Source organism: Dermochelys coriacea, chromosome 4 (assembly GCF_009764565.3).
Source record: "Dermochelys coriacea isolate rDerCor1 chromosome 4, rDerCor1.pri.v4, whole genome shotgun sequence".
Taxonomy (NCBI): domain Eukaryota; kingdom Metazoa; phylum Chordata; order Testudines; family Dermochelyidae; genus Dermochelys; species Dermochelys coriacea.
This window is the reverse complement of record NC_050071.1, coordinates 32,451,295-32,467,874: the sequence shown is the minus strand read 5'-3', so window position 1 is coordinate 32,467,874 and position 16,580 is coordinate 32,451,295. Positions and strand designations below refer to the sequence as shown.

The 16,580-nt window shown below is 40.2% G+C and overlaps 1 protein-coding gene across 2 annotated transcripts in view; it reads left to right on the top strand.

Annotated features, from left to right (window-relative positions):
* Positions 1-4,498: 4,498 nt before the first annotated feature.
* DKK2 (dickkopf WNT signaling pathway inhibitor 2) overlaps positions 4,499-16,580 on the top strand; it is a 72,793-nt gene continuing 60,711 nt past the window's right edge. Inside the window, exons 1-2 of one of the 2 annotated variants that reach the window (XM_043513309.1) lie at positions 4,499-4,560; positions 12,838-12,944. Coding sequence is in view for 1 of the 2 variants with exons in the window: in XM_038399952.2 (XP_038255880.2) it covers positions 13,805-13,853 (49 nt within the window). In the remaining variant the exon portion in view is untranslated. Of the gene's footprint in view, positions 4,561-12,837; positions 12,945-13,604; positions 13,854-16,580 lie in introns of those variants that run through there. The other variant, XM_038399952.2, reaches the window with a different exon arrangement.

The window sequence follows — 16,580 nt, the reverse complement described above, 5'->3', positions numbered from 1 at the left end:
ACTTTTCTGCTCATATGTCTTCTGTGTCTCCCACACCCCACCTCATCTGTTCCACCAATGGTGCGAGCCTTATCCATCCATTTGATGGCTTCTCACACAACCTTCTCTGTGCTTTCTTCTGTGTGGCCTCATATACATGAATTTCCTTCCCTGACCCGATATCTGTAGGGCCATTACCCTCTTCTCCTTTAAATCTCTCCTCAAGACTCACCTCTGCCACAATGCCTATAAAAATCAGATAATTAGTGAGGGTGAGCCTTAGAGGCAGATGGGGATAGATGATACTTTGTCTATTTACTATCATTTAAAAAACTGAAAATGAATACCTAAGAAAAATGACTATATATGATTGTATCCCCCTCCCCCATCTTTCTTGTGTCATTTGTCTTTTTAAGCTTTGTAAGCTCCTTGGGGAAGAGACTGTGTTTCTGTATGTGCCTACCACAAGCGGGGCCCAGTCCTGATTGACACTTGTGGACACCATGGCAATATGAATATTAAATAATCTGATACAGAAGACAAAGATTTTTGTTAGGTCACATCTCAGAAGTGTTTGTAAAATTCATTCACTAAATTAAATCCTTTGAAAAAATTCCTTTGACAAATCTTGCTTGTATTAAAAAGGAAAACAGCTGTTTTTAAAGCTGAAATTCTTCAAAACCATATTCTATGGCAAAAATTACATTGAGGGACATGACACCAACCTTCTCCCTAAGTCACTTGATAAACCCAACAAACTGAAATCTGTTCAATCAGGATTAAGCAGACAGACTTCCTTCTACAGAGAAAAAAACAAACTTGGGGTATTGAACTAACAAGATTTTTTTTAGATTGTTTTCTTTATTTAAAAATACATTTGATATTCAAGTTTGGTGGCTTAAGACCACAATAAAAGTCAGGGTGGGCTTCATTAGAAAGTCACATTTCACAGAACATTTGTTATTGATATGTTGGAAAAGTGTCAGACTTGTGAGGGGATGGGAGAGGACTTGCATGATCTAGTAATAAGAAACAGTTTAGTGTACTAGATTACTAAAGCATGGCTAATTTTGAAGCCCAAACCCACACATTCTTAACTTTGTTTCTCTGCTTTAGAGGAGGTATCTGCATACACTGTACAGGATTATTCTTTGAAAGCAAACCCAGTGTTTAGCAAATCTGAAATTGAATGAACAGCACAATATATTGTTTTAAATGATAATATAGCAGAATCATAGAATCATAGAAGATTAGGGTTGGAAGAGACCTCAGAAGATAATCTAGTCCAAAACAGGTTATATGTATTCTTGCTTTAAAGTTCTGAGTTGCTTGGATATTTAATTTGTCTTGGGAAGTTCTAGGTCTCTCAAACTGACAGGAGTTATATTAAAGATCCTTTGGAGCTCTGACAATGACGAATGTACTGTGTTTTCTCCCAGTTTACATTCTTCCCAGAGATCTGCTGTTGAGAGTGAAGTTTTGATAATCTCAAGAGCACCCTGAAAGGACAAGTTAATTTCTATGAACTCCATACAGTTGAACTCAAACTGCTGTACAACATTCCAAGTTATCATTCTTGTCTTCCAGAAACATTCATCTTCTTCCTATATATTAAAAAGAACAGTAGTACTATACGTAAAATTGGGTGGGACAGAGAGGGTGCTATCCAGAGGTAATTGTAATTGGGGTTGAGTAGTTATTCCTATATATTCCCAGTTATTCCCAGTACAGAATACAGTAATATACTTCTGTACTGCTCTATCTAAATGGGCTGTTGCATTCTGTACCAGATGAAGCTTTGGATGGCTTTCAAAGTTAGCTATGAATGGATCAGGTTGCAGAAATTGAGCCTTGAGATGTCAAAGATATGGGTTTCAGAGTAGCAGCCGTGTTAGTCTGTATTCGCAAAAAGAAAAGGAGTACCGGTGGCACCTTAGAGACTAACAAATTTATTAGAGCATAAGCTTTCGTGAGCTACAGCTCACTTCATCGGATGCATTTGGTGGAAAAAACAGAGGAGAGATTTATATACACACACACAGAGAACATGAAACAATGGGTTTATCATACACACTGTAAGGAGAGTGATCACTTAAGATAAGCCATCACCAGCAGCGGGGGGGGGGAAAGGAGGAAAACCTTTCATGGTGACAAGCAGGGTAGGCTAATTCCAGCAGTTAACAAGAATATCAGAGGAACAGTGGGGGGTGGGGTGGGAGGGAGAAATACCATGGGGAAATAGTTTTACTTTGTGTAATGACTCATCCATTCCCAGTCTCTATTCAAGCCTAAGTTAATTGTATCCAGTTTGCAAATTAATTCCAATTCAGCAGTCTCTCGTTGGAGTCTGTTTTTGAAGCTTTTTTGTTGAAGTATAGCCACTCTAAGATCTGTGATCGAGTGACCAGAGAGATTGAAGTGTTCTCCAACTGGTTTTTGAATGTTATAATTCTTGACGTCTGATTTATGTCCATTCATTCTTTTACGTAGAGACTGTCCAGTTTGGCCAATGTACATGGCAGAGGGGCATTGCTGGCACATGATGGCATATATCACATTGGTAGATGCGCAGGTGAACGAGCCTCTGATAGTGTGGCTGATGTGATTAGGCCCTATGATGGTATCTCCTGAATAGATATGTGGACAGAGTTGGCAATGGGCTTTGTTGCAAGGATAGGTTCCTGGGTTAGTGGTTCTGTTGTGTGGTTTGTGGTTGCTGGTGAGTATTTGCTTCAGATTGGGGGGCTGTCTGTAAGCAAGGACTGGTCTGTCTCCCAAGATCTGTGAGAGTGATGGGTCGTCCTTCAGGATGGGTTGTAGATCCTTGATGATGCGTTGGAGAGGTTTTAGTTGGGGGCTGAAGGTGATGGCTAGTGGCGTTCTGTTGTTTTCTTTGTTGGGCCTGTCCTGTAGTAGGTGACTTCTGGGTACTCTTCTGGCTCTGTCAATCTGTTTCTTCACTTCAGCAGGTGGGTATTGTAGTTGTAGGAATGCATGATAGAGATCTTGTAGGTGAATTTATGAAAAAAGACAGTTATTACTTTTTTTTCCCTCCTGAGGGTCTTGACTCTTGGCCTTCCCTCAGTGAGACATTTTTTATCTCCCTTAATAATGAATGCAGACAATATCGAATGGCTTTAACTACAAGAAGCTGAGTTCTACCTCTTCGATACCTGCATAGAAATCTCCCTGTGCATATAGAAGCTTTTGATGACTGTGAAACTGGGCAAAAGGAGGAAGGTGCATTTGTTCTTTTCTGTGGTAGTGTTGCCTCTATTGGTCCAGTGAGATTTTTTTCTAAATCTCACCAATCTCCTCTTTTTTTTTTCTTTTTTCATTTTTACACTCAGCTCTGGAACCTTGTGGTAGATGGTCCACCACTCTCAAGAGTTTACTGGTTAGATGCAATAGCAGAAGAAAATAAACCTCTCTTAGTCTTCACTACAGCCACAAATAGCTTCACAAAAAACTCCATGCAGTGAAGTCAATTCAAATCTTTAGAAGTCCACCACCATGAACACTCTCCTTTCCTTTCCTCTCAATAGTTGATAGTCATCTGTAAATTGGTGGGGATGGTGAGAAGGAAAGGGTTCTGGAACAGCCTTCCAAGGGAAGCGGTGGGGTCAAAAGACCTATCTGGCTTCAAGATTAAACTCGATAAGTTTATGGAGGAGATGGTATGATGGAATAACATGATTTTGTCAATTAATTGATCTTTAACTATTAATGGTAAATAGGCCCAATGGCCTGTGATGGAATGTTAGATGGGGTAGGATATGAGTTACTAGAGAGAATTGTTTCCTGGGTATCTGGCTGGTGAATCTTGCCCACATGCTCAGGGTTCAGTTGATCGCCATATTTGGAGTCAGGAAGAAATTTTCCTCCAGGACAGATTGGAAGAGGTCCTGGGGGTTTTTCGCCTTCCTCTGCAGCATGGGGCATGGGTCACTTGCTGGAGGATTCTCTGCACCTTAAAGTCTTTAAACCATGATTTGAGGACTTCAATAGCTCAGACATAGGTGAGAGTGGATGGATGAGATTCTGTCGCCTGCATTGTGCAGGAAGTCAGACTAGATGTTCATAATGGTCACTTCTGACCTTAATATCTATGAGCCTATGAATCTAGGGGAAAGGGCATATACGATTTGATGAATAGGTTCTGTATAAAGAAGACAAATACTGGTAAGCAAATATTAGAGCAGTAAACATCCTTTTTATTTCCTTTAGGGCCAATGTAGAAAAATAAGTCTTTTTCAGGTAAAGCAATACAGTTAAAATGGAATGATACATATTTGTGATACTTAAGGATGATATATGTGTATAGGACTCTGACAGGCTGGATTGGGCTCTGAGGCCCCCTGCTAAAGGCCTTGTGGCCCTGCCACACCCTGCTTCAGAAAAGGGCAGTAGAGAGGTCCTCCAAGCTGCCTAAAGTGGCTGTGTGGGAAGCAACCAATCAGGGTCCAGCAGGCTAGTATAAGAACTGTAGGGCCAGACTGAAATCAGTTCCCTGCTAGAGCTGGAGGAGAGTGGATGGTGCTATGGGGTGGCTGCTAGGACTCTACTGGACAAGGCCCTGAGGTAAGGGTGAAGAATGTGTTGGAGCCATGGGAAATGGCCCAGGGAATTGTAGCAGCAACACAGTTTATTTAAAGGGATATGGCAGACAGCTATATCCATAGGATCCCTGGGCTGGGACCAAGAGTAAAGGATGGGCCTGGGTGCCCCCTCTCTGCCACTAGGAAAGGGACTGAGACTTGGATGCATCCCAGAAAGGGGACTGAACTCTTCTAGTGGCCCAGCTGAAGAGCTGTGACCAGAAAGGCTCAGAGGGAAATAGTCTCCAGAGAGGGAGCACTGGGGAATATGCCCCATACCAGGATTACTTGAAGAGCAGGGACAATTTGAGAAAGTTCAAATCAGGGTACTGTGATAGGCCCTTCTGGATTGATTGAGGCGTGAGCCCAAAGATAAGGCTATAGATCAAGAGACATTATAGAGATAGGCCCAGTTGGACTTGTACCCTGGAAGGGGTTTGCTTTGTTTGTATTTCACATACAGCTGTGTGTGACTCGGCCGGAGGGCTGAGTCAGCAAAGACCCTCCACAAACAGGTAGAGTCTGCAGGCCACACTCTTGGCCAGGGGGCACTCACAAGATGTTAGTGTAACCCCATTACAAAGATTTTTGATGTAATTTACAAGGAATTGCAAAATTAACATCAAACCTCATTGATCTACAACAGGAAACAGATCACACTCAATCTCTTTTTTTTTTTTTTTTTTTTTTTTGCAATATTTCAGTATCGGTGACCATTTATCCTCCATCTGCAAGAAATTCTTTGAATTAATGACAGAAGAAATGTTAAAGACCATTCTAATGGTATATCACCAACAACTTATTTACATATAGTTGGGGTGAAAGTAATATAATATTCTTACCGGTACAGGGGCCCAGAATAGGCCCCCAGAAGGGGTGGGGCCTCGAGTAGAAGTGGCCGGGCTGGGGGTGAGCATCCCCCAGCCAGCCTATTCGTGCTGTCTGGTCCGCACTGCCTGGGGCTTCAATTTTAAAAGGGCTTGGGGTTGCTGCCACAGTAGCAGTGGCCTGGAGCCCTTTTAAATCTCTGGCCCTGGGGCAGCTGCCCCTTTTGTGCCCCCTCCACCCCCACAAGTCGGCAGCCCTGCCTGTAGGAACCCTACCAGCAGGGCCACCGACTTGTGGGGGCAAAAGGGGCAGCGAGGTTATCGGCTGCATATGGGCCAGTACTGGTTTCTTACTGGTACACTGTACTGGCCCACTTTCACCCCTGCATATAGTCCATAAAACATTGGGTGGATTCTATGGTTCAGGTGTGTGTTTGTCTATGTTAAAAAATGAAGGTACTAAATGCTCTTCATATATTGGCAGCCAAGGCTCAGTTCGAATAGTGAGCAATCAACATTTTGGGGGAAAAAAAATGACCACCAAGGGTAATACTTGGCATCTAAAAGGAATCAGATCTGGCTTGTGAAAATGTTCCGGGTTTTGTTTGGGGTTTTTTAATTGTAAAGCCTAATAGATAATTAAATACCCCCCCATTCTTATTATAATTTTTCTTTTTTTCCTGTACTATTTTTATCTTGTATATCTTGATGCATATTCATCAAAATCCTTAATTTCTTGCTTCCCAGATTTCCTTTCTCCATTCTTGGAGCTTTCTAATTGTGTAGGTAGGTAACAAAGCTCTAATGCCTTGCTAGTGCCAGATAATTCTGTGATTCAAAATCAACCAGGGTTGAAATGAATTGGGCAATCTGAGTGATTTGAGTGCCTACACTTTTGGGATAATTTAATTAATAAGTTAATTTTTTGGACTTTGAACTAAAGTTCCAAAACTTCCGGGAAGCCAAAGAAGATCTAGCAGGAGCTGAAAGAATCAAACATAAACGTGAAATAGTCTTTAAAACAAACAATTTCAATGTTTTCATTAATACATTGTTTTGCTTTAAAAAAAATTAGAAAATCAAAGTCAAAGATCGAAGTCTCCATAGCCATCTAAACAAAAGTTAACATTTCTTCTAGATTAAACATGTAAATATAGTTGCAGTTTCTCCTAGGACTAAAAAGTATGGGTCAAATGATGGAAATAAAGGGGAAAACATGTAAATCTGTTTGTTCTGCATTTCTTGGCAGCTGTAATTTTTCAGTATTCTGGTACTTGTTATGCAGAAGCATTGAGCTGCCCATGGTGATATTAGTGAAAAAGGCAAGGGATCAAATGCACCCTGTTGTAATTCCACTGACTTCAGTGGAGTTCTCCAGGGATGAATTTGGAAGAGCTCTTCCATCAAGTGACCCTAGGACTGAAAGAAACTAGGCAGGGGAAGGGGGGTGGAGGGCAGTGGAGAGGAGAGAAGGGACTGGATAAACAAATCAGATGCAATATAGCAATTGTACCCTCCCCCACCTCTTAGACTAGCCAGGCATTAGCTGACCCTATTTGAAAGACAAGTTTTTTCCTTACTGCCCTCCCATCCACAACCACAGGGTAATACAGATGGAAGAAAGTAGCTGTGGAAATGGTGGGGAATGTAGCAGCAATAGCTCATTGTATTGGTATCTTGTATTTGCACCCTCTGCCTAGAAGATAAAAACAAAAACAGACAATCTAAAGTAAGACCAAAGTTGGAATTTTTGGATCCCTTGTACTTGCTTCATCTGGACCCTGCAGATAAATCCCTTAAAAATATATATAGTTTGACATTACTGTCTGGTGCCCTCTTGTAACTGCCCATCTAGCTGACTTTCAAGCAAGGATGAAGGAAGTTTTTGGGTTGAATGAGAACTAGCTTGAACCTTCTCCACAATCTTGAACCAAACCCAAACTGAACCATTGTTCGTACTTTTATTTTTCTTGGTTTCATTATGAACAATTATGTTTCTTTTCCCTCATTCACATCCAACAAGTTCCTCCACAGTGACCCAATCTACATCTATATGGGTCTCACAAGGTAGTCTAACAAGAAATTATAAATAACAAATAGTTTTAGCAAATGTAGTATAGAGATTAAATATCTGCATGGGATGGATGGATTAAACCGATTTCATCTATTTAGTGAGCTCATGACTGTAGTATCTACTCACCAAGGAATTTTCACACTTTGCTTTTGATTTCATTAAAATATATTTAAGGTGAAAACGTGTTTAGCACATTCTAGATAGTTATGCTCACTACAATATCAATTTAGTTCTATCTTTAAAGAAAAATAGGAAACAGAATTGAGCATGATCATGCAGAAAGACTGGAGAACATGTGGCAAAAAAGACACTGCTAGATCTCTACCTGAGATGTTTCCAGATTACACACTCTGTAGATATAATGTACTACATCCAAAAATTGCTGCAATTTATTTCAAAGCCTTGTCAGTTTTGAATGTTGGGCTTTTAACCCAGTGTTTTTCATTCATTCTATATTTCCTAATTTCAGCTTGGAGGGGATGGGGAAGAGCCAAAAATCCTAACAATGACATTATCTCTCTACCTCCCCTGAAGTCCCTCCTTAAGTCCTAAGAACCAAAAATAGGACTTAAATGGTACATAGATAAAGCTTGTGCTGGCTTTCTGCACAACAGCAAGTTTATCCTTATGAGAATGGCTGTCCTTACAGTATTGTTAGCCTTACGAGTGCAAGAAATAGTGGAAACCTCATAGGAGAACCTATTTTCATAACCTTATTTTGCAGAACTCAGGACAGTCTGGTTAGGTGTAAATAAGCATTTACACATTTTTCAGAACCTTTTTGAGATGGCAGCACAACTTTTAAGTCAATTATTTTGATGTGCCTTGGGCAGTCCTACTTTCCTATTTGCTCTGAAATGTTAATCCTGCCTATACTCCCCACCCCTGAGTTCTGGCTTCTGGACTTGTTCTTGAAACTGAGTTGATATCTTACTGCATTCAGTAGTTCTGTGAAAAAATATTGGACTATTTTTTCCACTGTTAATTTTTTCCCCTATTTTCACACTTTGCACCTGACTCCCAAAATTAGATAAAGAAAAATCTTTTGCCCCATCTAGTTTTAGGCAGAAAACATAATGACTGTATGAGTTTACTTGATATAAAAATGTTCAGATCTGATTCCACATATATCAGAAAAAGTGTGAAAATAACAGTTTTCTTAGTTTGTATTATAGCTAGTTTCCTTCTAACCCCTGTTTTCCACCCCTCATAACTTTCTGAAGTTTTCATCCTTGAGGTTTGAGTTTTATTTAAGATTGTTTTTCTTTGGGAATTCTGAGCAAAAATGGTTTAGCTGCTTGACTATGAGGGAAGTTGGGGACTTTCCCCAGCTAGACTTTCCCAACTATAAATATTCAAACTTTTTTAGCAACTTTGCAGCTGGGGATAGACGGTTCAATTTTGGTAAGGAAACGGTCATTGTTGAGAAGTGGCTTTGAGTGTTACAGCAAAATTAAGTTTTGGTTTGACTGTATTATGATCTTTGAAAATTGCATGTGCCACATATACACCATATTTTGCTGTTAGAGAATGCCTGAGCAGCACTTTGAGCTCAGAAGAGCTTCAGTTCAGCCATAGTCCTGCAGAGGGGCTTCTGCAAGGTCAGGGGGAGAAGCAGAACATGCCACAGAACCACTACTTCCCTTTTGTTCCTGGTCCTAGTCTGTTGCCTCTTTCTTCTCTCTCCAATAGAGATAGATGAGAGAATCCATTCTATGGTGATTCCAAGAGACCAAGGATGAATTTCTGACCCCACTGAAGTCAATGGGAGTTTTGTCATTTACTCAGAGCCAGGATTTCATCCCAAGTATTTGGGCTGGGATCCATCAACATGCTTCAGCTGCCACCAGGTCAGCAATGTCAAATAGCTGTAAACATGGCTGACTGGTCAATTAAGCCAAATTTATAGATTTATTATTATTATTATTATTTATTATTATTTTCAGGCCAGAAAGTACTACTGTGATGACTAGCCTGACCTCTGTATGGTTACTTTCCATCACTGGTGCAGCATAAAGCAAAAAAGCTGGTCCTTTAATAGTGAGAAATACACATTCTGCATCAAATTCATCCCTGATGTAACTCCATGGACTTCAGCAGAGTTGTGATTATTTGACTTGTAACAATATTGCCTGATGATCTTTACATTTAATTACCATAGCAAAGTTTTCTTTGCCACATAGTACAATAACTTTTAGGGAATAGAAGCCTTTTTCTCTGACTGGTTATGTCACTAAATAAAAGTGACTGAATCTTCCTACACCCTTTTATCTGCTGCTTTCCTCTCTGGTACCTAATGATTACCGTTAGAGTGAATAAGACCTTCCAGTTTTGAATCCCCAACAATGGAATGGAACTAGCTTGTTCTGTACCAAAATCTTTCCTTTTGGTTCCTCTTTCTCTGTGATGGGATCTGAGATAAACCGAGTAGTGGAAAGGGCAATCAATGCAACTTGGATTCCACTTTTAATTCAATGAATGGGTGAAAGTATATTTAAGAATATTTTGGGATAATTTTATTTAAATTAATTGGGAACCCAATTTTAGTTTCTGAAAGCAATATTTGTCCATACTGATCATTTCTTTTGAGTGTGGGATGGGGTATAGTTAGAAGCATTTCCTTGTGATTAGTCATAGATTCATGGTTAGTGACCAGGAATGATAATACTCCATGACTGGCTTAATTGTCCTGACCTTCCTTTCATGTAAATTATAAACTTCTACTGACCAAGTTCACCTTTGGCTGATCAAAATGCCAAATCTTAAATAGTTTCCATGTATGAGTAATGCTTGTGCTGGAAAAGATCAGTGATAGCCTCAGGGTGGACATTAACACACCCTGTTTCTGGCATATTCCTGGCCAACAATTTTTGCCCCAGGGAGATTGTGATTCCCGACCCTGAAAGGTTAACAACTATTAACAAATGAGCTGTGTAAATCCTGAATTGTGATTGGCCAAGCCCGTCAGGCTACCATGCAATTAGTTAATACTGCTACACAGTTCTGTACTGTTTTTAATCAAGGAGGTGAACTCGTGTAACGACCAACAAGAATAAAACTGAATACACACCTGTCTGAATAATTCAACATGGATTTTTAAGCCATTTTATAAATTACTGCATCCTCTGCTTCCATTCCGATGTGGAATGAGGTGCTAGAAATTAGGCTAAACTATCAGAGAACATGACATCTCCTGTTCCCTTTTCAGGAGCTATATTCTGTAGCTAGGGCACTCTTGTGGCAGAAAGGGGAATGGAACTAGGATCTCCCACAACCCAGGTGCATGCTCTGACTACAGGGCTAAAAGTTAAGGCAGGAGCTGCCACCACCTCCTGCTTTTGAATAGGCCCTGACCTAGTAGGCATATGCTGAGCACACCTATTGGATTAGGCCCCAGAGGCAAGATAGGTGTTACCACACCTACCTTCACCTATTTTGAGGATTCCTGACCTGGGGTTGGTCTGGAGTCTCCAGAAGTTAATCTTTAATTCCAAGACTGTCATGTGATTAACTCTCCAGGAATATGTCCAACCAAAATTGGCAACCCTACTCTGAAGGGCAGACCTGTAATAGGTCTCCAGACACCTATTATGTACAAGCAGAAACATAGGCACTTTCACAGCAACACTTTAGCTGCAGAGTAATGTTAGGTGTCTATAGGATCAGGTGACAGCCAAGTGGGGCTTTTGTGAATTGCAGTGGTACATAATGGTGCCTAAATCTGGGATTTAGATGCCTGTGTCCTGTCTCTGGATCTGAACCCCAGTTCTGTAAGCACTGAGGGCCCAATTCAAAGCTTACTGAAGATGGTGGGGGTTTTTCCATTGACTTCAGTGGACTTTGGATCAGACCCTTCATGCTAGTCTGCCATGAGTACTTCCATTGGCGTTAAAATAGAAAGTGAAAGTGCACAGCTATATTCGGCAGCTAAGGTACTAAGGCAACAGGGGCATTGGGAAGTCAGTTTATTTTCCTTCCTTTTAGGTATCCAAGTGTTGCCTATCCCTTAACACGCTTCAGTGATCCCAAACAAAACTGGGAACTGCTTAATGACCATGATTGTCTTTTTCAGTAAGAAATTAAACTGCTGATTTGGCCCTAGTGGGAGTGCTAAGGGAGGCACTGGCTATATCTGGGCTGCGAGAGCTGTTGCACAGAGTGGTGGAAATTCAGTGCAGCTGGAGAACCTAAAAGAAGCACAAACAATACACCTTTATGTTATATAATGTCTTTCATATAATCTGTATCCCACAATACTTTACACAGAATTAAAAGCAGATTAGAACAGGTAATTTCGTTTATTTAAGGGGAATAAAAACCTAGGACCGGAAACTGAACTCAAGCTGGTATAAATCAGGAATAGCTCAATTGAAGTCAATTGCGTTATGGTGCAACTAGTGTAAAATGTGTGAGATTAGAATCTGGCCTGTAATATTTTTCACATATAGGTTGTTACTTTAGTCAGTTAAATGCTCTTTGAGATCCTTTCACTCAAAGTTTGCAACACCCTTGAAAAAGTTCAAAAGTGGAAAATAGCTCTAATATATATATCAGAAAAGACTACATCAGCTGTCAAAATATGGACCAAATTTTAATACCCATAATTAAGCAAAAAGTGTGTTTAAAAACTTCCTTTTTGTCATTGAGTAAAATGATTTCCAGGATTTTTTTAAATTTTCCTTTCTTTCCAATTTTCCTTCTTCCAGTCTAAGAGATGAGGATGTTCTGAAAAAGTTAAAGTTTTAGAGTGACAAAAGGAAAAATGAAAAGGAAAGTCATGGAAAAAGTGGACAAATTGGCCATAATTAATGCATTCTGTGGCATAAAGAGGGAGAAGGAGGGGGGAATTCAAAATTATGAAAAACTAACATTTTAAAATACATAATGTTGAAAATTCATTTCTTTGAAGTTTTGGGGAAAAAACTGGGAAAAATCATAAAACTGAAACCTTTTTTCAAAAGTTTCTAGGTTTTAAAAGAAGCCCATTTGTTGGTTGGGGAAAAACATGTTGAATGAAAAATACACAACCAGCTGTAATTAAAGAAAACACCCTGATATAGTTCTAGAACAAGTCTAAAGTATTTTTTTATGTGAAACAGTATGTTTAAAAACATTCATACACTAAAATGGTTTCCTAGTACCCAGAGAATGAGAGGCTCAGTAAAAGTTGCAAACGTTAATGTCCAGAGACAAACTTGAGGGATAAATTCATCAAGGAGATAACTTCATACTTCTTTAAAAATAAGAGAGCTTTAGTTAATCACATTTCAACTTCTGAAGCTGTCCTCTTCCCAAAGGGGAAAATGGAAGCTTACTTTCCCCTCACTACTGTTTTTTTGTTTTTTGTTTTTGTTTTAAGGTTTGCTGACTGAATTGAAAAGCAAAACATGTGTTTGGGATCAGTCCAAAGCAAAGTGTTTTTGCTTTCTTGGTGAAACAAGAACATTCACGGGGCAAGAGGAAAAAGTGAGTGACTCCATAGCTTGATCATTAGGGAACTCCAAATTTTCTGTGGAAAATTGAAATGGTGAAGATTATTTAATTGAAAATCCAATTTACTGTCAAAAATAGCTTTGGAAAAATTTTGACCAGCCCTATTGTTACCCCTCAGCCTAATTTGCATCTTGCTGGGATTCACTATTTGAGTTTTCAGCTGTTTCTGTGTAGAGCAATATTCTTAGTATTATAGGCTGGTAGTGCCACCTATACTTAATATTCTCCCAACACTTTCCATTATGAAACCCTATTTCAGTTGCTTATAACTTTGCCAGACTTTTCCCATTTGGGCAAAAGTTTTTCATGACCTGTGTTCGCTGCATGCTGATTTAGTTTTTTGTGTGGGAGGAGTGTAAGATAAATCAGTTGAACTGTTTAAAAAATACATTGTTTTCTCCATGTTTTTAAAACACAAAGTACAACTGTTTCATTGAGAAGCTTTAGCACCTCCATACTTTGAGCAGGGACTTGACAGGAGTATGTGGGAAGTGGCATGTCAGAAGGGTTGCTTTTGCTGTCCCTGTGAAAATTTCTTCAAGGTATGAGCTTTTGAAAAATGTTTGCACGTGCTCTGTAGAGATGATCTTAGTCCGGCTTCTAAATTATCTGAAGATTCCATTCATATTGAGCGTGCCCCCATCCTCTGACTAGACTGTATGTGCCATCCCCAGAGAGTGAGTGAGCATGCTCTAGCCTCTGCATGCAGGGGCTGAACAGAACTTTCCCTGCAGTTGTTCCTTCTGTCTGCTGTGGCAAGATTCTGGATCTGAGCAGGGAGATTGCAGCCTCCCCACCCACCTGCTGCACTGCTGAATGCAGTGGAGGAAGGAATGAAGTGGCAAGGTCAATGCAGGAACCAGAGGATGAGGGAGACAGCAGGTGAGGGGGCAGCAGTGGTGAGGGGGCAGGAGACTGTATGTGGGGTGGATGGAAGCAGAAGAGGCTGGAGATGGTAAATAAGTGCAGATGGTGAGTGAAGCAGGAATTGGTGGGCTTGGATAGGAGCAGAGGGGAGGGAGAAAGGACCAAGGACAGAGGTGGATAGGAGCAGAGACGGACAGGAGCTCTAGGAAGGGATGTGTGTGAGATAGGAGCAAAAGATGCACCCTGAGCAAGTGGAGAAACCCTTAGCCCTCCTGCACTTAGAGTGAAACCCAAAATTTGCATCTTCAGTCCTCATGGAAAAAATCAAATCTCAAGGAGAGACAATGCAGACCTTTTTTCCAAATCCTGCAAGGCAATCCTCACTCCAAAGAATCTCATGTAAGAAACATATCATAAAATAGGTTCTATAGCCCCTTGGACTGCTGGATTCTCAGTTGGTTTCCCCCATCCTCTGAACAATGCTTATTCTAGGTCACATTTATTTCTGATTCATCCCTCCACTGAACTCGGCCAAATACATCCTATTGCCATTCTACTATCTATTATACCACCTTTGAACCCCCACATTTTTCTGTCTCCTTTGAACCTATACCCAGGGGAATACTGAGAATCTTGTCCTGTGGTTTGTGTTCAGGCTATATACATAATGTATGCCTTTTTTTAAAAAAAATTAAGGACGAATCATCAGATTTAGAGTGCAATCCAGCAAGGTGCTCAGTTCTTCCTCTGAGATGTTCAGCACCCTCAATGGCCACTGATTTCAGTGAGAGCTGTTACTTGGAACAGGTCATTAGATTGTAGCTTTTATTTTCATGGACTCTCTCTGCATTTCTCGCCACTGTTTTATAATCCCATAAGAGGCAATATCCCAAACAAACTTGCTTGTCATTGATTTGTCTATTTCTGTTGATCTTTACTTAAAATAAATGGAAAATGTATTTTTAAAAACATAAATATTAGTGAGTGCTAATATGGGGGTTGATCCTGCCACCCTAGCTCAGGCAAAAAATCAGGTTGAACTCAGTGGGAATGTTTCTTAATTGAGGACAACAGAACCAGATCCACAATCCAATAAATTAATTCACGTAGGCCCTCATTTTCTTTTCTCTGAAGTTAGTAGGCAAACTCACATGTACTTCTATGGGAGAAGGTTCTGACTCTTATTGAGTGCTTACAGTGTGTTCCTAGTTATACAAAGCATAGAGGAGACAGTCTGTCCCTAAAGGTACTTATGAAATAATTAAACTGTCAATCAAGGATCATTTTCCATCCCACATGGCTGTCTAGTATAATCACCCATAGCTTTCTGATCATAAGCCAAAAATCTGGTAGAGGTTGTGCCATCAATTTAAGTAAGGGCAGGGGGAAGGTTTGTGTACCTAAGCAGAGTTCTAAACTGATCTTGTATACCATGGGGGAGTGATAACTGAGATGGGGAGCGGAGCCTGCAAAACCTCACCACTTTATCCTTCTGCTCCTTTATCACAAGCAAGTGAGCGCTGCTCACTGAGGCTAAGGGAAGGCTGCTTTGTGAAATCCACTGTGAAGACTGGAAAGAGATGTGCCTTCCATGGTGGTAGTTCTCTGTAATACCTCAGCTCCTGGCATGCTCGTTTGAGAACTCTTCTGACTGCAGGAAAGAAATGCAGGACATCTCTCACTGCAGTGATTAAACCAGTGAGCTGCATGTCTGTCCATCTCAGTACGATTTATGTTTGAACGTGGGGGCTAGTGTGCCTGTGTGTATGCGCCTCCAGGGATATCAGAGCTGATCAGGTGTTTCTACCTGGCAGTGTTGTAGGGATCTTTCTGTGTGCAGTCTGTTCAGATCTCACTTCACTAGTTTTCTGTGAAGTTTAAGTGATTTAGAATTATTACAGAGAAGGATCTTTTCAACACATTAAATAATTGCCACCCAGTTCCCAATCAGACTGGTGGTGTTAAGTGGAAAAGCTCATCCATATGTAAACTGAATGAGTCCCCTGATGAGAAGTAGCCTTTTGCTTTTGCCCTGATTGTCCTTGCTTTCTCTCACAGGTTTCTGATGAACCAGATCACATGAGGGAAAGGTGTGTGAACAAAAGCAGGGGGTGGGGGGATTATTTTCTCCTTCCTAAGGAAATTTCAAAGTATTTTCCTGTAGAAATGCCTTCCATGATTATACACAGATGCAAATGCAAAAACCATCCTTCATTTCCTAACCTGATCCATGGCTCCACAAGGGGCAAAAGACAAATGCTGTTAGCAAGAAAAACTGTCAGATTGTTAATGAAGTTTCATTTCACATTCATTCCCTCCCTGCTCAAAGGCTAGGATAGGAAAAATGTGAAATTTATAAACCTTTGTACTGACCATAATAAAGTCAATTTCATCTTTAAAACAAGGACTTATCTGACCCTGGAATCAGACTCTAAACTCAACACAATTTTAGGACCCTATGGATTTAAGATCCAAGCTCTATAGTTGATCTGCCACTTCTGAGAAATGAAACTAATTTTAAATCCATTCATACTAAAAATGAGTACTGAAGCTGATAAACTCTTTGGATAATAAAAATTTTAAAGAATTCCTCCATGTAAAATTGGATTTAAAAAAATAATCAAAGGCTTGAGTTGAAGTTTTTATAGATTCACTTCCCCATTACCAGGAGCTCCTTCTAGATTACCACAAAGCCTAAAATTGGGACACGTTGACAGAAACAGCCCTCTGTGTTCTTTTAAA